The sequence below is a fragment of the Equus przewalskii genome, chromosome 21 (genome assembly GCF_037783145.1).
Source record: "Equus przewalskii isolate Varuska chromosome 21, EquPr2, whole genome shotgun sequence".
Taxonomy (NCBI): domain Eukaryota; kingdom Metazoa; phylum Chordata; class Mammalia; order Perissodactyla; family Equidae; genus Equus; species Equus przewalskii.
Window position 1 is genome coordinate 41,635,706 of NC_091851.1, and position 25,201 is coordinate 41,660,906.

At 41.1% G+C, this 25,201-nt stretch overlaps 1 protein-coding gene across 5 annotated transcripts in view; it reads left to right on the plus strand.

Moving 5' to 3' along the window:
* DOK5 (docking protein 5) overlaps positions 1-25,201 on the plus strand; it is a 152,254-nt gene that overhangs the window by 32,952 nt on the left and 94,101 nt on the right. Inside the window, exon 1 of one of the 5 annotated variants that reach the window (XM_008530832.2) lies at positions 1,666-1,718. The exons of 2 other annotated variants lie outside the window; for them this stretch is intronic. In XM_008530832.2, coding sequence (XP_008529054.1) covers positions 1,671-1,718 — 48 coding nt within the window. In that variant the 5' untranslated portion in view covers positions 1,666-1,670. Of the gene's footprint in view, positions 1-1,665; positions 1,719-9,968; positions 10,128-10,435; positions 10,581-25,201 lie in introns of those variants that run through there. 2 more of the 5 variants (XM_008530833.2, XM_070589601.1) reach the window with 2 other exon arrangements.

Consider the following 25,201-nt stretch of genomic DNA (forward strand, 5'->3'; position numbering starts at 1 on the left):
TAACTATTCATTATGCACACTGGAATTCTATACAGTTTTAAATAGAATGAAGATATAGAAGGAAGGAGATAGAGAATAAATGTATATATACTGACATGGAGAGATCCCTGCTATACTCTTCACATCATATCCGTGTTTCCATCAAATTATTTATGGCCCAATACTGAAATTGTTGATACGTGTTCCTCCTAGATTAGAGTGGGAGCATGTGGAGGGTAAGAGTTGAAATTTTTATTTCTGTATTTCTAACCTACCTTTGCTCAGAATGGGCTTTTAATAAGGACTGCTGCACAAGTAAAAAAAATATTAAATGAATGAATAAATAAATGTGTTATACTTGAACAAATAAATGAAGAATAAGTACATAAATACATTTTTAAGAATTGGAAAGAATTTTTGTTAAGTTACAATAGTTCTGGATCAGTCTTCAAAATTATGGATTCAGTTTTCAAAAACAGAAAATCATTCCAAAAATATTTGTCTGAAAGTGTGCCTTTTAAAAAAAATTAATGATACATATGTTGTTTTCCTGTTGCTGGTATAACAAATTATCACAAACTTGGTGGTTTAAAAGAACACACATTTGTTATCTTACAATTCCGGAGGCCAGAAGTCTGCATGGAGCCTCATTGGGCTAAAATCAAGGTGCCAGCAGGGCTGCGTTTCTTCTGGAAGCTTCAGGAAAAATTGCTTCATTGCATTTTCCAGATTCTAGAGGCTGCCCTCATTCCTTGGTTCTTGGCCCCTTCCTTCATCTTCCAAGTGCCAAGTCCAACCTCTGTTTCCATTGTCACATCTTTTTTTCTCACTTTGCCCTCTTGCCTGACTCTTACAAGGACACATGTGGTTACATGGTTACATTGTGTCTACCCAGATAATCCAGGGCGTTGTCTCCATACCAAAATCTTTAGCTTAATCACAGCTGCAAAGTGTCTTTTGCCATGTTAAGGCAACATCTTCACAGGTTCTGGGCATTCAGATGTGAACATTTTTGGGGAGACATTTTTTTGTCTACCATAATATATCTTGTTGCTATTGATTACTAAATTTTTCTTTGAGATCTTATAATGAGACACATCTACTAATGTCACTTCAGGTGCATATTTGTAGAGTTTTGATCTTATGTTCTCTCTTACTTATCCCATTTCAGAAAGTTAATTTATCAGGTAGACAAATCCTTTCTTATATTGGTTGCCCATGAAACGAGGCATGGTTTAACCAAAGAGAGCATACCATGATGGGTTTTGTACCTCCTCTGGAGCTGCTAGCGACCCAGAAATGTGTGCTAGTAATACAGAGAAGTCAGATTGCTGGCAATCATCCAGTTTTGTCAGATGATGGCATAAGTGTCTAGAGTATGCTTTTATGCAATTCCATGATGCTGCGGTAATTGGGTAATGCATTAGCTGACAGTAATCCCTGACACAATCCATCTCTTTCTAGCTCTAGTTACTTCTGACTCTAAAGTGGACAGGGGAAGCAAAAGGAAAGGTGTGTATAATAGTAAAGTGTTCACTTGCAGTGTGTCATGCACCCTTAGGCTAAAGATAGACAGCGTCTCAGAATCCAGCTCTCATATTCTCATTTCCTTGTATGTAATTCCTTAAGTGGGCAGAAATGGGCCTGATTATATAACCCTGCTATAGAGAGAAGAGGAGCTATATTTAAATATGCATGTGGAGAACCCATTGTCAGCTACAGATACATATTTAATTACGGTAAGAAAAAAATCCCTGAATTTGAATATGATGTGGGGGTTGATTTTATTCAAATGAGGGTTCTAATTCAGTCTAAAAAGAACTGAGCAGTGTTGTTTAAATGATTGCCTCTTAGGAGACAGTATGTGTATATGTATCTATACCCCGGCTTTATTTAGAGAGGCTTGTACAGCACTTGGAAAGACATAAGTGAGAGAAGAAAATAATTTAAATTTAACTTTGGAAATACTCTAGCTTTAGGGACATTTTATTGTCTTCCTTGGGTCTGGTAGAGTATGCTGTCACATCTGACTTGTATCTTCCTCTTCTAACATCCTGTGCTAAGAGCTTTATCCTCACAAAATCTCATGTCCCTCCAGGTGATCGAGATGGGACTCCAACTCAGATGGTTTGACCCCAGATGTGTGCTCTACACTGACCCCAAATCTAGCCTAGCCATAAGTGATGAATAAATTAACATAGGTTTTCACTCCTTCATTCATTCAATTATTTAATAGGCACTTACTACTAACTATGATCAGTCTCTGCTCACAGAACACTCCTGACACCAAATGTGTGTGGGATTTTCTCACATCAATCAATTCCCCAACTCTTTCAACACCAACTGGTGTCCTACAATCCAATTCAGTTCTGACGCTGCCTGGATTTAGTGCAGACCCCGCAGATTAAAGGCTCCCCCACAAGACTGGCCCCTACTTCAGATGCTATCTGCAAGTAGTAGGTCTCCAAGGTTACCTACATTTCTGTTGGACTGGGCTACAAATTGGGGGTTCCCATGACCCTCCCTCAGGTTTGATAATATGTTAAAACAGCTCACAGAACTCAGGGAAATACTTTACTTCTGCTACTGGTTTATTATAAAGGATATTGTAAAGGAGACAATTGAACAGCCAGATGAAGAGGTACACAGGGTGAGGTCTGAAAGGGTTCTGGGTCCAGGAGCTTTTGTCCCTGGGGAGCTGGGGTGTGCCACCCTCCAAGCATGTGGATGTGTTCACAAGCCTGGAAGCTCTCTGAACCCCATTGTTTAGTGGTTTTGTGGAGGGTCCATTGTGTAGGCATGATTGATTAAATCATTGGTCGTTGGTGATGAACTCCGTCTCCAGTGCTCTCACCTCCCTCAACCTGCTAATCATGGGGTTGGTTCCTCTGGCAACCAGCCCTCATCCTGGAGCTCTCTTGGGGCCCACCTGGAGTCACCTCAGGAGCAGAAACTCAGGTATTGTTGAAAGGGGCTTATAATGGGTACTAAAACATGCTCCTCTCGCCTCTGTCACTCAGGAAATGACCGGGGTTTTAGGAGCCCTGTTCTAGGAAGCAGGGACGAAGCCCAAATGTGTATTTCTTCTTATATGACAATATCACAGTACTAAAGGTCAAGATTTTTGCTAGACTGGGAAATAGGGAAGTTAGATTTAGTTCCTGCCCTCAAAGCATTCTCAGGCTGGGGGGGAATGCACTTCTAAGCCAGTAATTAAGTTTCTAACTTCTTTGCTTTTATCCTGTAACACTGAATTTAAAACAGGTTTTTCTCAGAAGCAATTCTGTCTTTACAGACTGTCTCCTGGGCTCAAAATGCCTCATGTTATCAAGTTTCTTGAAAGCCTTGCATTCACTTTTAGATACAACATATACCAGGATTCATGTCTTTTGTTCTATAATAATCCTTCAATTTCTTTTATTTATTTGAGAATTTGAAAATATATGTTGCCGTGTACAAAATCTCTAAAGAATTAGCAGGGCTTATTTGATTCAAATATGACTTCCTACCCTCTACGCAAGGCTAAACCACTGAGTTTAAGAGATTTGACTTCTGATACCTTCTGTGTCTCTTGTCAAGGTTTTATTAGCATTTGGTTAACTCTCTTGGACTAATCTGGCCTCAGTTTCTTCACCTGGAGTAACGGGCATAGGTCTAGATTCTTACAAGGATCGAATGTTATTGTGTAGGAATTCTCTGAAATAAAATAATGCCATAACAGGTTTAAGGTCTGAAATAAAATGAAGCATCATGATTTGGGCAACATAGGATACCAAAATAGCCTAACTTCTGTGTATGCTGGTGTCACACAACTTGCATTTGAATTATATAGTCTTTGAAGTCCATATGCCTACTATAGATGCTGGCTTTCACATTTACAAGCTGTGTGGCTTTGGGTAATTTATTTAACATCTCTGAGCTTTAGTTTCCTTATTAGGAAAATAGGAATAATAATAGGTTTTCCCTTCTAGGATCAGTGATGCCGAAGGTGCTGGTGGGGATGGTAGAGCGATGATGGTGGTGATGTTGATGAGAACACCTCACAGTTAGTAAGCTTTTACTTTTTGCCAGGTCCCACGCTGAATACTCTGCATGCATCACCTCCTAGTACTCTCAGTGACCCTCTGTGGTCGGTACTATTATAGTTCCATTTTGTTAATGGGAAGGTCGAGGTTTAGTGGAGTTAATTAACACGCCCAGGTTCACTTAGGTAGGAATTAGCACATCTAGGACTGCAGTGTAGGCTCAACTGACTTCAGTATGTACCGTGTCTCATTTAATGGTTTTCTTGTAGTCTAGTGATTTGAGCTACATTCTCTTCCATCAAGAGCTCAGAGGTATGAAGATTGAGAGATAGAATAAATGTTCAATGTTTAGCATTCATCCCATAGTAAATACTACATAAATACTAGATATTTAATTAATATTAGATATATTTCTTTTCTGCTTATAAATTATAATCTTTATTATTCCATTTCTATTGTTGTCCTTAACATTTAAAATCCAGAAAGGTTTAAATTATTTCTTCTCCTGCATAGAGACACAAATGTTTTCAGTGCCCATACATTGAAGAGGAAGGGATAGCAAGATTTCTGTAATATCCCCTGGAAGGCAGAAACAAATTCCTCATTTAGCTCAAAGTTTCAAGTTTAAATATGACTTGCACTCATCTTTTTCAGATAACTAGCTTGCATTTTAAACAAATATCATTAAGTGTATAAAATCATCCTTTTGTGATTCAGTTAAGAAAGAGAAATGAGTTGTTTAAACATGATGCTATACCAGTTCATTTGAAAGTGAATGATGCATTCAATAACTGTATTTGTGAATTTGGCTCTGTGCTATGAAATAACCAAGTTGTCTGATTTTATCTTTGAATTAATACTTGTTTTGGCTTCAAGGAGATGTGATATATTAGAAGTTGCAGATTATCTGTGGCAAATCCGACTTGTAGGCTTTTAGTAACACCCTATTTCAGATTGCGGAGAGAAAGAATTCTGTTATCTTCGCATTTCGGTCTTTGAAAATCAAGTATGTTCTGACTTCTGCAGTGCACGTCCCTCCCCGCTGATGCGCTTTGACTTACAGCTTCTGCTGAACATCTGGACTCTGGTTAGAGGCTCATGTCCTGGGATCCCTTCCCTTCCAGTTGATTGGACCAAAGGCGTCTCAGTAGAACTCCTAATCTAGCTCTGCAAAAATGCCCCTCATAAGTCCTTCCGATCTCAGTAAATGGCAACTCCAGCCTTCAAGCTGCTTGGGCTATCAACCCTCAGTCATCCTTGATTCTTCTCTTCCTCTCACATTTCATTAGTAGTCCCTTAGCGAATTCTGTTAGCTGTATGTTCAAAATACATCTAGGATATAGTTCCTAGTGGCTCTTCTCTTATCGCTCTAAGTCAAAACTGCATATATTGTCACCTGGACTATCACAGCAGCTTCCTAACTTGCTCCCTTGCTTCCAACCTTGCCCATCTTTGCTTGAGATGACTTTTGAGACTGTAAGTTAGATCATGCCACTCCTCTGCTCAAAATTCTACAAGTCTCAAAGCTTACTCAGAATAAAATCCAGAGTTCGTCCATGGCCTCTGAAGTTTCACATGATCATGCCTCTGGCTCCGTCTCTGGTTTTCCCTCCAACCACTTGTTCGTTCACTCTGTGGGCTGCTTGACTTTTTCTTAATTATGGCAGCCACACTGCCTCCGGGCCTTTGCATGTACCCTTTGCTTGGATTGCTCTTTCCCTGTATATGGCTCAGCTTGCTCCCTTACATTGTCTGGCTCTCTGGTCGAATGACACCTGTCAGAGAGACTTTTTGTGAGCAACTGCTGAAGTGCGTGTGTCTTTTCTCATTGGCCTTCACTTTCTGGCTTCATGTCCCTTATCACCAGCTGTGGTGTCTTTTTTAGGACACAGCTTCTGATAGCAAATGTGTAGTGTCTTTTCCCATATCCATTCTCCAGCACCACTGGGTGTCCCACAATTCAGTTCAATTCTGATCCTGACTCCTGGAGTTAGCACACGTCCCACAGGTGAAGGGCTCAGTTCCACAACAGTTCCCCTACTTCAGATTCGAACTACCAATAGGGTACCCAGGCTACCCACACTTCTGCCTGGCTGACTACACATTTGGGGTTTCCATGACTCCCTCTTCAGGTTCAACAGTTTGTTGGAACAACTCACAGAACTCAGGGAAACACTTTTTACTTGCACTTACCAGATTATTATAAAAGATATAACTCAGGAACAGCCCAGTGGAAGAGATGCATAAGACAAGCTATGGGGAGTAGGGCTGTGTGGCACTTCCCTGCCCTTTTGTGTCTGCGCCCCTCCCAGCACTTTGACGTGTTTACCAATCCCAAAGCTCCCCAAACCCTGTCATTTCGGGGTTTCTGTGGAGGATTTGTTCCGTAAGCATGGTTGATGAAATCATTGACCGTTGCTGATCCAACTCAATCTCCAGCCTCTCTCCCCTCCTTGAAGTGGGGGGTGGGGCTGGGGTAGAAATGAGAGCCCAACCCTCCAATCACATGGCTGGTTCCTCTGGCCCAACGAGTCACCTCATTAGCGTAAATTTAGGTATGGTTGAAAGGAGCTAGTTATGAATAATAGAAGATGCTCCTAGAACTCCATCCTTTCTGTCACTCAGGAAATTCCAAGGGTTTTAGGAGCTCTGTGCCAGGAACCAGGGACAAAAGTGAAATACGTATTTCTTGCTATCCCACACCCACCAGCCTACTTCATGTTGTACTTAGAGGTTGGTCGTCTGTCTGTACCTGCCAGAATTCAGCTCCACAGCCACAGGTTGCTTTTAATAGTTTTTTTGTTGGTCTTATTCAGCACCCAGAACAGTGCCTGAGGCACCGTAAACACTCAACCAAAATTTATTGAATGAGTTACTTAATTGAATTAAATTGAACATTAATTAATTCAAGATTAATGGAGGAGGACCACAGATAGACGCAGAGAGGAGTGAACACGTGCTCCAGGAAAGTCCAAACCTAAGAAAGAGAGAGAGAGAGAGAACAAAGTTGTTTTCTGAAGAGCTTTCTAGTTTGAGTTTTAGTCCTTTGCGCCACTCTATTTTCTTTCTTTCCCTTGGAGAGTTCCCTGAGTTTTGCTTGTCTCCTGAAAAATCAATCCCCCCTTTCATAAGCAAGGGTGAATGGGTTTTCCATTTCTTGCAAGCCAAAGTACCTTGGCTAATGCAGCCCTTATACGCCTAGAAGAGTAAAAGAAATGTGACTAGCACATAATGGATGCTCAAAAATATTTTCTAATAAATGATTGCTAAAAGGAGAAAGGCTGATATTTCCTCTTGACTAGAGGGAGAAAGCTCCCACACATTCGTTTGCTAGCTGTCGAGGTCCTAAAATCAGAAACTAGTGAGCACTCTAAAAGGAACCACCATCCTCGCCTCCTTGAGGGCACTTAACTTCAAAACTCTAATACAAATTGTTACAACTGTTAATTCAAGAACTGTATTTAAGGTCAGCATCAGGGACTGAATTTGTTCTGGTCGCAGAACTGAAACATGTAGATGCAGTCCTGTTAGGCTGCTGCACACCAGCCTTGAAAAATGGTGCTGGACTGGAGATAGCAATGGCTCACGCCACTCACCTCTCAGCCTTGCTTCTGCACCCCCCAGGCCTAACCCCATGTCAGTGTCCTCCCATTTGGAAGTGGCAGAGGCTGAGGGGAGAAAGTCGGGTGGTGGGAGAGGGGAGAAAAGATTGGGAAACGGAAGTCTAGGACCAGAGACAGGCAGTGGCATTAATCGTGGAGCAGGAAGAAGTGAAGGGCAGCTTTGCTACAGGAAACGATGCAACTTGGGGTTTTTGTCCTTTTGTCTTCATACGTCAGTGTGGTCTGCTGGCTAACGTAAGCAGCTATTTGCTGGTAAGTGTCCTCATGAGGATGCAGTGAAAACTACCAGGACTTGCCGTTTGAAACCCCTACAACTTTCAGAAACCCCAGTCTGCTTTTCTGACCACACAGTCTCCTTGAATGGTCTGATCTTAGGACTATCCATTACGTGACTAACAGTGAAACAGCCTGTTGTAGGCTGTCGGGACCTGCCCTCTCTCCTGTAACCGGGCTGGGGAGTAAGCAGGAAGGTGCTGGTTGTATTTTCTTCTTTATTCAGTGGGGGGAACTGAGATTCAGAGGAGTTGGGAATTTACCTGCCCAAGACCCCACAGTAGAAGGAGGGCGGGGTTTCGGACTCCGCTCTGTGACTCTTAAAGCAAATTTACACCACACATCATTTCTTGCAGTTTTGATATTTCCCCTCTGCTATCTTATCTTTCTTAACTAATTTTCATTAAGATAATTAGCATGCTCTTGAGCTTGTAGCTGAAATTTGTCTATATCAGGTTAAAAATCAGACTTTAGAAAGAGAATGGAGGGGCTGGCCCCGTGGTTAAGTTTGTGCGCTCCACTTCGGCGGCCCAGGGTTTGCTGGTTCGGATCCTGGGCGCGGACACGGCACCGCTTGTCAGGCCATGCTGAGGCGGCGTCCCACATAGCACAACCAAAGGCACTCACAACTAGAAGATACAACTTTGTACTGGGGGACTTTGGGGAAAAGAAGAAGGAAAAAAAAAGAAGATTGGCAACAGACGTTAGCTCAGCTGCCAATCTTTAAAAAAAAAAAAAAGAGAATGGAAAGGCTGGATGTTCGTCATTCTATAGTTTTCAATTTGTGGTACTTGGCTGCGATGTGTTTTCAGCCAGAGGATAGCCCTTTGGAGAAGAACGTTATTCGAGGATGCTCCTAAGTGGGTAATGGTCACTGTCTGGTGGGAGCACAGGCAAAGCCCTTGCTCTGCTTGTCTGTTAAATTCTGGGCGGCACTGCTCTGAGCGCCCGGGTTATTTATAGTGGGTCTAATTATGACTGTCCTTGCCCTGGAAGGAAGTGCTTTCCCCAGGGTGGGAGCCTGGCTAACAACCTCCTGAGCTCAGGCAGAAGGAGGTGGCATCCTGCTCTCCCAGCTGGTTGGAAGCCTTTATATTAGTTCCCCCATTGACTCTGGGATACCAAGAAGATTACAGGGGCAAGTGGAATTTCACCAAATGGGCCACAGTGAATTATCTTTGAGACTTGAGCATTAAAATTCTTATTTCATTCTCAAGTGTGTGTCCTTTGAATGTATTTACACAGGGAATAAGTGCTCTCAGAGAAAAATATTCATTGAAATGCCTCAAAGTGGGGAACATGTTATATTTTTGTTTGTTTTTATTATTTTATTTCCTCAGGGCTGATAATGATTGTGACACCTTTGTGAGAGGTGAGAGGGAATGTAGAAAAATCTAGATGTAGATCTGATTTCAAGATGTCAGAGCCTGTTATTTACCCCTGTGGGAGTTTCTTCATTTAGAAAATGGAAACGATGACCGTGATGCCCATGTTGACAGAGGTAAACAGGCTGCTTTATGTAGAAGCCCCAAGCTGAGGCTGTCATTAAATATTGACCATGATTATCCATTTGGGAGTAAACCACTTTAAAATTGTGCTGCCTATTTTTGCAACTTAGTAATTATTATTATAATAATTTAGGCAATAATAAAAACCTAATAATTTGGGCAATCCTTTGAATCTTTACTGATATTGTACAGAGGTCCATAAGAAGTTGTATTCAGGTCTTCTAACGCTTCCCAGTTGGTGATTCAATTTGTTTTGAAGATTCGCCCGCAGATTTGGGGCCAAACCCTAAAAACAAATCACTTTTTTTAAATGTGTGCGCTTGAGTGTGCAATCTTTCCATGCCAATTCCCAGCCACAGGCTGCTGGTTTCCTTTCTGCTCGAACCACCTTCCCTCACTAAGTTTTACTTTTTAGATTTGGCTGCTTCTCCCCGTTCAATGTTGCTCTTCTCTGATCTCTGGCCGAGGAGCCTGCGTAAAAGCCAATGGAGAATATTTTAGCCATTTTCTGCATTCCTCTCCTTTGGGTTGGCTGAGGTCACATTTCAGAATTGCCACCTGACAGTTTTCTCCTTCTTCGGTTGAGCATGTTGGATAAAGACAGACTGTTTAAAGAACACTTTGGGTCTGAGGGGTGTCCTTTCTCTGCATTGTGAAGGGCGAGGCCCCAAAGCTGGGGCACCGACAGTCTGGCGCCAGGATTCATGAAGTTCTAAATGGTGAATATTCAGGAAAGAAATGTATTTGTTCCCTTTGATTCAGAGGCGGCTGCCAGGCGTGCTGGCTGGAAAGTGAAAGAAAGTGTGTTGGCTGACAACTCGGGTATTAAGAATGTTAGAAATAATGATTGTCTCCTTAGGATTTGAACTTTCTTGCTTCAGACTTGTGGTTGGATTATAAACCCAGTGAGTATTTGGCAGAAACTAAATATGTTTGGTTAAAAAAAAATTTTTCAAAACACAAAAAAAGATGTCCAATTACTGGGTGCCTCCTAGAGCCATGTAATTAAATTAAACCGGTTTTTTTCAGAAATACCTAGAGCAACTCTATCTTCCAGTAATGGATATCTCTTCGTCCACATGGCTATGTCTGAACTCCCAGAGAAAACAGTAGGGCTGTCTCTTATCAGAAAGCAGCCTTTTTTATTTTCTTTCTGAGCACCAGTGTGAAAGGTAAGTGCAATTTCTTATTCACAGGTAGAGATGTTTTAAAATCAACTGCTTACCACAAACAGGCAATGTCTATGAAATAATGAGATTTTTATGTATCGTAGAAAATGTTTGTTAAGGTACAATTTGCCTGGTCTCTTATTTAATGAGAACTGGTTCAAAATAGTCTGGTTTCTGTGTTGGCCTGATAAGGATGCTGAAATAATTGTACTTTCAGCAGAAAGGGCAATCCAGAGAATTTCTTTCATTAATATTTCTCTCTAAAATTGAAAGCTTGAGCAACGTGCCTGAAAACACGGATTTGGTCTTTGAATGATAAATGAGGTATATTTTACCTGTACAGTTCAATTCTGGTTTCAATAGGAAAATTCAGGACCTGTGGTTCAGAATTTCCCTTCTCTCTGGGATTGGGAGCTTTAAAAGTTTTTAAATTTTATTTGTTGCCTGACAATTAACAGCTATTTTGTGGCTTGATGAATAAAGATCCATTTGAAGTGTATATTCATGTGCTTAGAATTTCATGAAGCTTCTTTACTTGCAATTCCCTGGTTGTTCCCCAGAAACATCCCTTCCCTCTCTTCCTTTCACAGAACCACATGTTGTCATGGTGTCCACGGCTAAATTCGAATCCAAGAGCAGACCTCCCATGTTGGTGTTATTAGATGGTTTATGCTCTAATATTTGCTATAAGGGGTGCTAACCCCAAAAGGGCTTTTTATTATTTCCCAAAATGGAAGCTGGAAAACCAAGTTGCTTTCCTAAGAACAATATAAAACTCAATGCCATGGGAAGGCGAAATTGAGTAGAAATAGGTTTTAGTTTTTCAGAAAGAGAGAGCATTTAAAAAAAGAATTGAACAAAGTAACAAAGGATTACAGGGGAGCAATTTGAGGCTTTCAGATACATGACAATGATACCTCTCTCCAATGGAAAGCTAAGCATCCATTAAACAGAAAGAGTTAGGCTATGCATATTGAAGTGGAAAGGTGCCTTTGATTTGTTTTCAAGTGGAAGAATAGAGGAGAAAGTTGTGAAAAATTATACTTGGTGTGATCTTCTTTATTAAAAAACAATACATGCAGGTTTATATATAAATAGAAAGGTCAAATAATACTACTATTTGATTTAGGTTTGGCTGCATATACCCAAAAACTCAGACTAATAGTGGCTTACGGAGGTAGAACTTAGTTTTCTTTCATGGAAAAGAAGTTGGTTTGGTAGTTCCATGGTCATCAGGAAACCAGGTTTCTTCTATGCGTCTGCTCCACCATTCTAGTATGTGGCTTCCCACCTAAAGATTACCTCATGGTTCAAGATGGCTGCCAGAGCTCCATGCATCATGTCTCTTACAGCCCAGAAAAAGGAGGAAAGGCAAAAAGGCAAAATAATTTTGTCACCTCCCATTTTAAGAAGCCTTCCTGGAAGGCCCACACGAAACTTCTTCTGTCTCCTTGCCCAGTATTTTCCTAGCTTCACCTAGAAGCCTAAAAATACAATCTCTCAGGTGGCACAATGCCCAGGATTTTGTTACTGTCCGATAAGAAGAGAGTGGTAATGAGAGGCAACTTGCAAGAAAGCTGCAAGTGGTAACCTCCAGCACTAGGGATGGAGAAGAGGAGGCTTCCATTTTCTTCTTTATACACTCCGTATTATTGATTGTTTTAAATGATCAGTTTTTTTACTTAAACAGTGAAAAAAAATACATTTTAAGAAATGGGTATTTCAAAGAAGAAATAAAAATAAAAGGGGAGACATGGTAACCCATCAGTCCAAGGTTAGTGGCATAACAGAAGTGACAGTTCCCTGTCTTGTTGGACCCATCCTTTGATGTTAAAGCATCTTTGCATCTTTGAACGGATCCTCTCTCATGACCCACAGCAGGGCCCCGAACAGGGTCAGACGGCAGAGTGTTTACCCAGTTTGGATTTCATGGTTTTCTTATGTGTATTAAAACTGTTCGCAGAGATAGGATTCTAATCACAAGTGCTAATTCTTAGCTGCCATTTAGCCTCCTAATAGCTACCTGCTGAAGGCCTTGGGGTGTTCAAGGCTGGAGACATAATTATAAGAAGAAGAATAAAAGAAACAATGCTTTAGTGTGAGGTAGTTTAGTCTAGTGGACAGGAATGTGGGTTCTTGAATCAGAATGGCTCTTTACTTCTACTTTTAATATTCTAAACCCCAATTTCTCACTTGTAAAATGGTAACAGCAATAGTTCCTTTCTAGATCATGGAACTGTCATAAGAATTTAAGAAGATAATGCCGCTCAGGTGACTGGCCATCAGTAAATGCTCAAGACGATGATGTTTTTGTTGCTGGCACACTGCAAGGCATTCTATAATTATTTTGAATTTTATGACCCCCTCCTTCACAAATCTATAAGGGTGATACTTATTTTTTTATAACAGCTCTATTGAAATATAATTCACATACCATAAAATTCAGTCTTTTAAAAATGTACAATTCGGTGGTTTTTGGCATATTGACAGGATTTTATAACCATCACCACAATCCATGTTTAGAATATTTTTGTCACTCCATAAAGAAATCTCCTACCCATTAGCAGTCACTCCCAATTTTCCCCTCCCTTCAAACCCTGGCAACCACGAATCTATTTTCTGTTTCTATGGATTTGTCTCTTTTGGACGTTTCATTTAGGTAGAATCATACAATATGTGATCTTTTGTGTCTGGCTTCTTCCACTTAGTATAATGTTTTCAAGGTTCATCCACGCTGTAACATGTATCAGAACTTCATTCCTTTTTATGGCCAAATAATATTCCATTGTACAAAAATACCACATTTGGTTGTCCATTATTCATCAGTTGATGGACATTTGGATTGTTTCTACCTTTTCACTATCTTGAATAATGTTGCTATGAACATTAGTGCACAAGTTTTTGTGTGGATGTCTGTTTTCATTTCTCCTGGGTATTCACTTTGCTGTCTTTCTTGGAGGACACCAGTTCATTTTGGTAGACGCAGAGTGGCCTCCGTCTTCTTAACAACTCCATAGCCTTCCGTGACATTCTCGTTTTATTTCACCAGTCCCCTCATGATGGATATTCTAGTTGTTTCCAATCTTTTGCTATTGCAAATAATGCTACATGAATAGTCTTGCACACCCATTATTTCGCACATATACGGGTATAAGCTTAAGCTAAGTTCCTACAAGTAGAATTGTTGGGTCAAAGGATGTGTCTCTTTTTGGGAAAGATCTTGCCAAATTGCCCTCCACAGAAGTTGTCCAAACTGCAGTCCCCTCAGTTACGAAGACTCTGAGGAGACATTTCGGTCTGGACCTAGTATAAAGGGTGATTGTGACTCTCCTCAGTAATTGGTTTGTTTTTATCTTATGGAGAGTGTGACTCATAATTCGTCAAGTTTTTATTGTGTTACTTGCTTAGAGCCAAATTTATGGTCCACCGTTAGTAAGTATATGAAACTGTATTATGGATTTTTACATCAGCGTCTCCATTGCCCATCTCATGGTATTGGAAAAGCATTGCGTTGAGTCTTAAAATTCCCATTTGAATGAGTCTTGAGTCAGCTTCAGTTGTAGCTGTAGGACCTCAGAGCTCCAAAGACTGGAATTGCAATAGAACGTGGCTTATAAACCAGGGAAGCTTTTAAATTTTGGATGAGTTTGAATAAAATCTACTATAGATAGGACACTTAAGGATAAATTGATAATGTAAGTGAAAGAAATCACCAGCTTTGCTGCACTTCCTAATGAACCAGAGTGAGAAGGCCATTCCAGGGTCTTAAACATTCAACAGCTTCCTACACACCTTCTTTCTGGCCTGAATACAAGGAACACGAAAGCTGAGCTTCTTACCTCCACATATGATTACCAGAGACAAAGTCTTGGGGGAGCTGGGTTCCAATTAGTTTCTAGTGGAAAAGCTCCCATTTTCTTCATACTGTTTGTAAAACCAAAGGCATTTCTAGTAAAACTTTTATAGAGACGAGTTTCCAAGAAAGCAAGAAGAAGGAATTTATATGAATGTGCTACGGGCCTTACTGACAATTTTATTTATTCTTTAAGTTAGGCATTCATTCATTCATTTCTCCATCGCATTTGGGAAATATTTTGTTGGGTGCTCGCCATGAGCCAATTACTACATTAGAGTGGTGCATAAAACAGGCACTGCCCCCCACAGAACTTATAGTCTAGAGAGAGAGAATTGAAGAATCGTCACAAAGTCTGGTTTAGGTATCAGGTGCTCTGAGTGTACATAAGAAGGACCTCTGGCAATTCATTTATTTAGTAATTATTTATTGAATCTCGGCAATATAGCAAGCATTGTGCTAGAGCTGAGGATAAAGCAATGAAGAATGTAGACAAATATCCTCCACTCATGGAGGTTGCATTCCAGTAAGAGTCTATCATTTATTAAAGGTTTATCATGTGCCAGGCATTGTTCCAAGGTGCTTGAAATGTAGTAACTCATTGGATCCTCTTGAAAGTCCAGTGAGGTAGGTGTTATTACAATTATCCCTCGAAATATGGAGAGGTTCATAACTTGCCCAAGGCCACACAGTGTGTACACTTTGAAATGAACATTTGAACTTTGGCAGGTTGGCTTTTGAGGCTGGGCTCTTGACTTCTGTTGTATATGCTTCTTTGTATTGTCTGTGTGTGTATTGACTTGGGGGTGACAGGAGAAAGGCATTAAGAAGGTTTCCTAGAGGAAGTAACATGACACATAGAAGATAAGGAGCCAGGTTGAAGGGTGTGAAATGGGAAGATTGTTCCACGCAGAGGCATGACGCCCAGGTGCAAGAGAGAAGGTGGAGATGGTTTCTGCAAAGAAAGGAGCCTGGTGGTGTGGAAGGCTGCAGGTGGGTGTGAGCCTGGCGTGGCAGAGCTTCTGAGTCACATGCAGACTTGAGGCTTCATGTGCAGGAGCCGCTGTTCTTCACAGCCTCTGTTGTGTTTCTTTTCCTGCGGTGAATCCTCACGATGCCACTTTTTCTCTTGTTTTCCATATCTTAGTTGGCAATGACCTTTCTAGCCAGGGTCAAATTTGGACCAGTTGCCAAGAGGCTCAGGGACCTGTGGTCTGAGTGGCATTTCCTGGGGCCTTGTCCAGTCCTCCTGGCCCAAACCTAATTGCTGCCACCGGACATCAAAAATTCTTTGAAGTTTTGAATATCTCGTCCTGGGACTACGGGCTTGTCTCGCCTTGTTGGGGTCTTTGTCTTCCTGACCCTAAGGTCTTCTATCAGTTAACAGAAATGTTCAGTCATCTTGATGTTTGCTTTCCGACGAGACAAATGCTTGGTTTCACTGCATTTTAAAACGCCTTCGGTGTACGTTGCTTACTCAGATAGACTTAACTTTGACCAATTAGTCCTTTTAAATCTTGGATAAAGTCTTCAAATTTAAGAAGACCCTTCTTTATCTAATGTCTTTTTTTTTTCTCAACCTTGACACTACTGACATTTTGTGCCAGATAATTCTTTGCAGTTGGGGCTTCTACTGTGTTTTTTAGAGTGTTTGGCAGCATCCCTGGCCTCTGCCCGTTAGATACGGGTAGCATCTCCTCAAGATGATATGTCTTCAGATGTTGTCCAATGTCCCCTGGGAGGCAAACTCGCCCCAGGTTGAGAAGTACTGATCTAACCATACAGGAGTATTGCTCATCATCTGCCGTCCTCTGGCATGCAGATGTACACTGGTTTTGTAATCTGGATGATATATAGTAAAAGGCCATTTAACGGCATTGTAATAATTTGAGATTTAGACATTTTTTCTAACCTATTATAATTAATATGAATAGTAGTAAGATAATGAAACATGCAATTAGAAAAAGAAGATATAAAGAATGTTGATGCAAGTAATCTATAACCAATCTGTAAATGAAAATTGGGTTGAGTTTATTCTGAGCCAAATATGAGGACCATATAGCCTGGGGCCTTCCTTCCCCGAGAAGGAAGGGCACCAAAGAAGTGGCGTATACAGAGTGGTTGTATACCCTCAAAGAGCATGTTTCACTTATGATTGAAATGTCCTTTTCACAATAGTCACGAGACTACTCTGCCAGCACAACAGTTAGTGGACACAGCAGGTAGCGGGTCCGCTGTCTCGGTGGACACAGCAGGGTGGCAAGTCTGCTGCCTGGAGCTGGGTGGTCACAGGTGAGCACAGCAATCAGTTCTTGGCCTAGGGAGAGATGCTCATCCTTAAGGAAATGCCAATGCAGGGGAAGTTGCACCTTTATCTTAAGGCCATTTGTTCTTGTCTGTGGGACACAGCAAATGCTTAAAGCAATGCATGCTCAATGGCCCCATCAGTCCCTTTTGGAAAAACAAGGTCAGGCCAAATGAGGTCTACACCAGATGGCTTCCTCATATACTCCAGTATATCCTATTGCTTCCCATTTATTTGTCAAGAATAAAATACTAACTAACATTTGTTGAGCACTTACTAAGTTTTGGACAGCTTACACACCAACCTGGGTGGTATGTACTATTTTCACCATTTAAAAGATGAAAACACTGAAGCTCAGAAGTCTAAGTTATTGGCTCAAAGTTACACTGATCATATTTTTATTAACCTTGATTTTATTCTAGGCTTCTCATTTTTAGAGCTTGTGGTGTACCTCTCAATATTAAATTTGTGATGTAACAAACAATACTTTTATTTTTTCATCACTGTTTATTATTTGATTTATTCCACAAGAGGTAAATTATTACTTTTTTCTGAAGAAATGTCACAAAAGATGAAAATTATATTTTTTTGATTGATTTTGTAATTTTCGAGAAAATATGTGCCCCAAACATTGTTTACAAGGAGCATTGTCTATGGATAGCCACCGTATTATAACCTCTTCTTTGATAATCATCTCATTTTTGACTGTTCTGCTAATGGCTTAGTAAAGTGTCACTAGATAGTCAGGAGTAAATTGAATCTCTGAAGAATGAATTTTAACAAACCTGACCAGTATGGCTGGCCCACCAATTATGAAAAATGAATGGTCCTGAAGCTTTGCTTTTGTTCAAACATTGGGGATTTAAGCTCAGAGTGTAGACTGTGCTCTGGGAGCTAGACAGACTTGATTTCAAGTGTTGACTCCATAATTTATTAGGTAATACATTAGTGTGACACATAATATATTAGCGTGACCTTGGTGGCATTGCTGAAGTCTCTGAGCCTTAGTTTTTTCGTCTGCGTTACGGGGACATTGACAGGTCCTAGCTCACACAGCTCGGGTGACACTTATATGAGAAAATGCTTGTCAAATACTTAGGCACGTGCCTGTTGTGTCGTCAGCACTCTGCGAAGGTTGATGAGGACTATGATGATGATGTGTTCATGGTGTTTAATACCACTCATCCTTAAACAAAACCAAAAAAGAAACAGCCCAAAACAAAGATGTCCAACCAACCAACCTTGCAGGTGCTGTCAATTTTGCATCTCTTCACAAGAATGCTTTTGGAAAATATGTTTCTTTGTTGTAAATTCCCCCTTGAAAATCTGCAACTGTTTCCTCTGTGGCCACCCAGGTTTCCATCTCTTGAATTCTTGGCTTAGAATTTTCTACAGCGTGACTGTTATTCTTTACCCTTCTGCCCTTTTCTGGCAACATCTGTTCCTTGTGGCTTTTTTAAAGAGTGCTTTCTCAACCATGGAATTCATTTCTCTTTTTTTCTTTGAGAGTGACATTCTAATTTCTGTACTGAGCCCTCTCACGGAATGACTTTTGCTCAGTGTTGCCCCAGTGATGGGGAGGTGTGGAGGACTGAGCCTCGCTGAAATGTTTCCTTCTGAAATCATTACAGTGACAACTTCAGAATAGATATTTTTAATGAAAACTCCCTAATTTGTGATCTTTTTTTTGCCACAGCAGATAGATGTCTGTCCAATTTGGTTAGAGCCTGTTTCTAATTATAGGATTATACTTGTTTTAGTCTGTAGGGAAATATAATCATCTTGAGGTTCTGTGGTTTTAGAACAAAACCCATTGATGTTTAAAAACATTGATGTGACAAATGGCCACCGGAGCCTTTCTCCATGATATAGAACATAGCATTTTGTGGAATGCACATTTTAAGGAAAAATGTGCTTATATAATCTTTTCTTTTAAAAGAATGCCTCTCAATATAATTTGAATATATGTGCTCTACATATCTTGGGCTTTTTTTTTTTTTTTTTTAATATGCTCTTATATAAAGATATCAAGGCTTGTTTGGAAAGGTCAGGTCCATCCTGAGGCACTTTGATATCCAAGGGCATCATTTATGAAATTCTGAAAATCTCATGAGTTCTGAGTATGGCTTTTTCCCATTCATTTATTTGCTCATTCATTTATTCCTTCAGCCAGTCATTCATAAATAAAAAAATGAGAACCTGATGCTCTCCTAGGTCCTGAGGATTCAAGGTGATTAAGATAAAATATGATTTTTTCTTTTACAATGTAGGGAGGAAGGTAAAACATAAATATGCAGACAAATCAATGAGCAAGATAATTTTCAGACGTTGATTAATTTCGGGGGGTGTTGGAGAGTATGTTAGATTTGGTGAGTGGGAAGTTATCTCTGAGGAGGTGACATCGTGGTTGATTATGAGTCCTTTCATGGCCTCACTTCCGTGATCTTTACTCTGAACCTTTATTGTCCCCATCTGCCCTGACTCTGGGCTTGTGAGGTGAAAGACCTGTGAGAGGAAATATCAGCAAACTTGACACAAGCAGAGGCTTTTAAAAGCATTTTATACAGAGGTTATGAAACATATTTACCTTCTGCTTCAGGGACGAGTGTGTAGACATACCTTTCCCTATTCCTCCTCTAAGTACAACTAAAAACCCTGGACATTATATGTAAATCGACCTCAGAAGGCTCTGAAAGGTGGTGGAGAGATGTCACACTGGCTAGGGGTCTTCGGTTCTGAGGAACAGCACACAGGGGTGATTTCCCTGGGTTTTCTTTTTGCCTCGTGTATCCCAGACTTGGAGCTAAAGAAGCCAGCAACCCGGAAATGCCAATGGGTACAGACAAACAAAACTGCTACAAGAACCCCAACAAAAACCAGTTTTCAGGCTAAAGGACCAGGAGATGAGGCAGCTGAGCAATGCAGAAAACTTTCAGAGAATAACTACTCTACGTCAGCCAAACACCTCAGAATAAACTGCGGACCCGCTCCCACCCATGCCAGCAAAAGCTGAGTAAGGAACCTAGACTTCCACCCTTGTGAAACTCTGTAGGGGAGTAAAATATCATCCTTTACCTTCTTAGGTGATGTGCCTTGACATTGTGAATTAAACTGACAAAAGACATTAACAGGAGAAAAGTCATGCAAATTTCACTGATATTTTTATGTGCATGGGGACTTCACAGAAAAGAAGTGAAAATCCAAAGAAGTGGTTAGGCTCTGATCTTACGTATCATTTTAACAAAGGTTGATAAGTGTGGAGAAGTAACTAGACAGGGAAAACGGGATCTGAGCTCCTAGAGGGGGCAAATTCTGGGAAGGTGACTAGGAAGTGTATAGCAGTTAATGGTTGTTTAATATGCTTTGTTCCACAGACTTAACTTGGTGCCGTCTCCAGTCTTCCTGGTATGAAATAGGGAAACACCTTTACAAATACAAGTTTATGTCACCTCTAAAGGGAAATTTATGCCTCACTTTTAGGCAGACAGGGAGAAGGCAGAGAGCTCTTCCTGTGTGTATTGTTTCTCAGTTGCCTTCAGCTCAAAATAATCCTTATGCTAAAGTAGTACATTTTGCGCTGGTGTATTCTGATCCCCTTTCTCTGGAACAAGGTGCTCTACCCCACAAGGTGGTGTCTGTGGAGACCAAGACTAGTCAGTAATTAGCCCTCCCCACCATGGTGTTGGGGAGACCACAAGGGGAACCTGGACTCCCACCCTCACCCAGCAGCAATGAAGGGCCCTCTCGGGTATCAGTGATTTTCTGCTTGCTGTCTCCGACTCCTGCTTGCTCCGTGAGAACAAGCCTCAGCTAACCTGCTGGAGGATCTGGGATCATGTAGTGCAGAGCTCCAGACAGGCAGACTCAAGACCTCCGTGACTTGACTGCTCACATGTGAATGCGCCCAGCCGTGAAGAACAAAGCCAGATGGGGTCAGCAGGACTGCCTCATCCGCCCTCATATTCCAGAGAAGTGACAAATGGCTATTGTTTTAAGCTGCTAAGCTTTGGGGTGATTTGTGATGCAGCAGTAGCCAGCTGATAGAGAAATTTTAACCATGTGAACAGCAAGAGGAGGAGAGTTCCAGCAAGTTCTCCCATCCCTTGTCAAAGAAGAAGATAACATTTCGGAGGCTGGTGTGTCATGAGTGAAGCGGGAAGTGGTGGGAGACGAGGTCTGACAAGTAAGCAGGGGTCAGACTATACAGGGCCATTTGTGAAATGGGAGCTGAGTCGTGGTGATTTTGGTTTGGTGATCACTCCAAGACTGCTTGCGAAGTCCTTTTGGAAGCCACAATGAGATCATTTCTTTTTTAATTTCACCAAATACTCACTGGGTCTATACTACCACATGACAGCATTCCCCAAAGGTGGTTTGCAATCATTACCACCACATGCTAGGCATTGTGCTAGGGGCTGGCAGCCCCAACTACCCATCTCTGCCCGCTAGAAAGTGAACTTTGTGGACTTTGCTTTATACGCTGCCATGTCTTCAGGGCTTGGAACAGGGCCCAGCATGTAGTAGATGCTCAGTAAATATTTGCAAAATTAATGAGTAAATGAAGGGACCAAAATATGTGTTGTCCCTGTTTGCGTGCACATCAACGCCTCGTTAGGTGGGGCGAGCCGCTAACCTCCATGGAGTGCTTCCGGAGCCATATGAGCACTTTAAATACACTAATTCATTCAGTTCTCACAACAGCCCTATAGGGGAGACAGTGTTATAAACTCATTTTAAAAGCACAATAAAATCTTGTATATACAGGCTTATATATATGACATATACATAACTGCCTATTCATTATGTTTAATAATATAAGCTTAGATGTTTAACAGGCATGACAAACCCATTATATCCATCATCAAATTCCACAGCTTCCATACAAATCCTGCTTCTCTTCCAGGCTTGCTTACTCAGTTAATGGACACTCCATCCTTCCACTTGCTTGAGCTGAAAATCTTGGAATCATCCTCGGCTCTTTCCTTACTCTCATCCTTACATCCAACCCCATTGGTGAATCTTGTTGCTTCTGCTTTCAGCATATTTCCAGATTCTGATTACTTCTCATCACCTCCCCCTTCCATCCTGGCCCAAGTCACCAGCACCCCAGACATGGTTTATTGCAGCAGCCTCCTGGCTGGTTTCCCTGCTTCTGCCTTTAGACTCCTGCAGCCTCCTTAACGTAAACTGGCTTCTGTTAGTCCCATTCAGAATGCTTCAATCTCGCTTCCCATCTCATTCAGATAAAAAGCCAAAGCCTTTACAGTCAGACCTACCCAGTCAGACCCACACTTACCACCACTACTGTCCGTGACTTCGGACTTCTGCTGGCCTCCCTGTTCTTCCTTCTGCATGTCAGGCGTGTTTCTGTCTCAAGACCCATTTGTGGTTTCTTGTGACTGGCTAGAGCCTCTTCCCTGGTATATCCACTGTTTACTCCCTTGTCTCTTTCAGGCATTTGCTCAGCTATCACCTTCTCTGTGAGAATTTCCCTGATGACCCTATTTAAAATCAAGATACCCACCGCCAGCAGTTCCTATCCACTTTCCTCAGTTTATATGCCTTCCTAGTACTTTACACCATATGACATATTATCTATGTGCTATAAGACACACACATACGTATGTATGTACGCAAATATATCTTATCTTATTGATTGTAAGTCCAATGAAGGCAGTAGACTTTCTCCATTTTGTTTACAGCTGTAGCCCTAGTAAGTAAACGGTGCCTAGCACATGGTAGGCACCCAATAAATGTTTGTTGAATGAATTAACGATCAATATCAGCTCCCAAATTTTTGTTTGAGTAGAATACTCATCCAGTAGTTAAGATTCTCTAGCGTTTCTTTAGTTTGTTTTTTCTGTAGGGCTAGTCACAAATAGAGGCTAAATAAATAAACTGCTCATGGTTTCTTTAGGCAGTTCTGTTCCTCATTCCTCCTCTTCCTCCTACTTTGTAGATCTGGAGAACAGAAAGGAACTGGAGCAAGAAGAAAAAGGATACAGAACCTCTTTTAGTATTGGCTCTCGACACCAGTCAACCGGGTCCTGACAAGGGACCAGAGCTGTTCTGTGTGGCCAGAACAGTTCGTGGCAGATACTGATTCCATGATAATTTTTCAAAATAACATATTACTCGTTCGATCATTACTAAAATATGCCTATTTGTATATTTATAAGCAAAGAACTTATAAAGGAAGAAAGCAGCAAAATAAGGCTAAAACAGTAGGGAGAGGCCAGCTCTTTCAGTTTCTGGAATGTCTCGTTAAGACTGGATTTTACCCTAAAGGCAACAGGCAGCCGCAACAAGGCTTTAAGCCTTGGATTGATGTGGTTGGATTAGTGTTTTACAGATTGCCCCAGATGTGCTGTAGAAATGGGCTGAAATGTGGCAAGAATGAAAGCAGGCAACTCGCCAAAGCTCAGGGGATGGTAGCTTAGATTAGGGTGGTGGTCCCCAGTAAAGACATAAAGATGTTCCAGGTTCAGCCAGAAGGTAAAATACAGAGAGCTCAGTGATTGCTGGATTATGTTCAAAGATAATTTTCAAAAACAGGTAAAATCATGACTCTCATACAGATGTTAAAGATTCTATTTAACTCATTAAGTGAGAGAAAAAAGCAGAACGTTGTAATTAGTTTAAAGGGTGATCCGAAAAACCCACACGTTTATATATGTGGCATCATGAAATGGATGCTTGAAAGGAGGCACAGCTAGCTTCATCGACAGCGGGGGAGGGAAGTCAGTTAAACCTCTACTGCCTGGGGGCAGAATCTGCATCTTTATGGACTCGAATTATTTTGCATGTCTATGATTTAGCTACAATTCAGAGTTGTGTAATATCTCCCACAGAATCAGAAGCTGCTAACCCTGGAAGTGTGTGTGCTAGAGAAAGCATAGTTTTCCATTAAAGCACAGATTTTCCCCTATAATTGTGTGTATGTGTGTGTGTGAATGAGGGCCAGTGGGGAAGGATCGAATAGAGCTTGCAATTTTCTTATATGAACAACTGAGCCCTGTCTACTGAATGAGTATAGAACCTGGAGTAGAAACAGATTAGAAAGAGCCAAGGATAACCTACTTTTTATACTTAGTAATTGACTAATAGCATTTTCTATGGTATGTTCTTTTACAGCATCATTTTTAATGATAGCAGTTTCCAGTTTACAGATATGCCATAATTAATGAAACCAGTCCCCTGGAACATTTAGAGTGTTCCAGTTTTTATGTGGAAGAACCACATTCCCATATGTTTGCATATTTTCTTAATTATTTCCTCAGGGGATAATTCCTGGAAGTGAAATTTCCAGGTCAAAGGGTAGGCATAATTCTGCCTCTGGAAAGGTTGTGCTAATTTACTTCACTACCAGCAAAGGATTGACATAGCTACTTTATTGCCTGTGGATGCTTTTTAAGTATTTTTAATCCTCTTTATACAAACTTTATTTTGTGATTAATTATCCCGCTTCTGCTGGTATTTTTCTTTGCAGTGAATTTAAAATGCACCTTGCTCCCCACTGTGCAACCTTCTCCAAATTAGCATTTCTTTCCTTACAAATGAAAGGTGTGTATATAAATGAGAGTCATGGAATCATGTTGTTTACTCATTAAAAATACTTTTTCCTTCATAAAATACATGGTTTTGAACCAGCTCGTTATTTTGGTAAATGGAGTTGGTAGCAGCCTACAAGTCACGATTCAGAGCTGCCACAGAACTCCTTGTTTTATACTCTTCCTCTGTCACCTTCTGAGTCCCATAATGACAGAGTCATTCGTAGGACTAGAAAGTTTTAACCATCTTGGTCACAGAGATCATCCAGGTCAAAATTCTTATGTTGTGGAAGGAGACATCTGTAGACAATGGCAGACAGGATGGAGGGGGAATTAGCCGCTTATTCCCTTCACCTGTTTCTCCTTGGTTAAAGTCCCTTCCCCTCCACTTCCAGATTGCATCATCCAGCGCTGTTTTCTGTGGCTGTTGTGCTGTCGTTGGATTGTGGTGTTTCATCAGCCCCAAAATTACACGGGAGCCCGGAACTCTGGGAGGGCATCTGGGTACTCTGGCTATGCATCATTGGCCTAAGTGGATGGCTGGGTGCTTCTAGAGAAGTGACTAGTCAGCCTCACGTAGCCGACTGCACATGCCAGCAGACAGCCAATTAGCCAGGACATTCGTGTGCTGTACCCATAACTAATTAAGAATAAGAGGCTGAAGATTAGCGAGGCGAGAAAGGCAAGAAAGACTGAGAAGTTGCATGAGATACTTCCGGGGTACTGTCATGCGTCGCTTAATGGGGGCACATTCTGAGAAATGCATCGTTAGGTGATTTTGTCACTGTGTGAATATCATCAAGTGTACTTATACAAAGCTAAATAGTCTAATCTGCTACACACCTAGGCTATATGTTACTGATCTTGTGGGGCCACTGTTGTATAGACAGTGTGTCGTTGACGGAAACATGGTCAT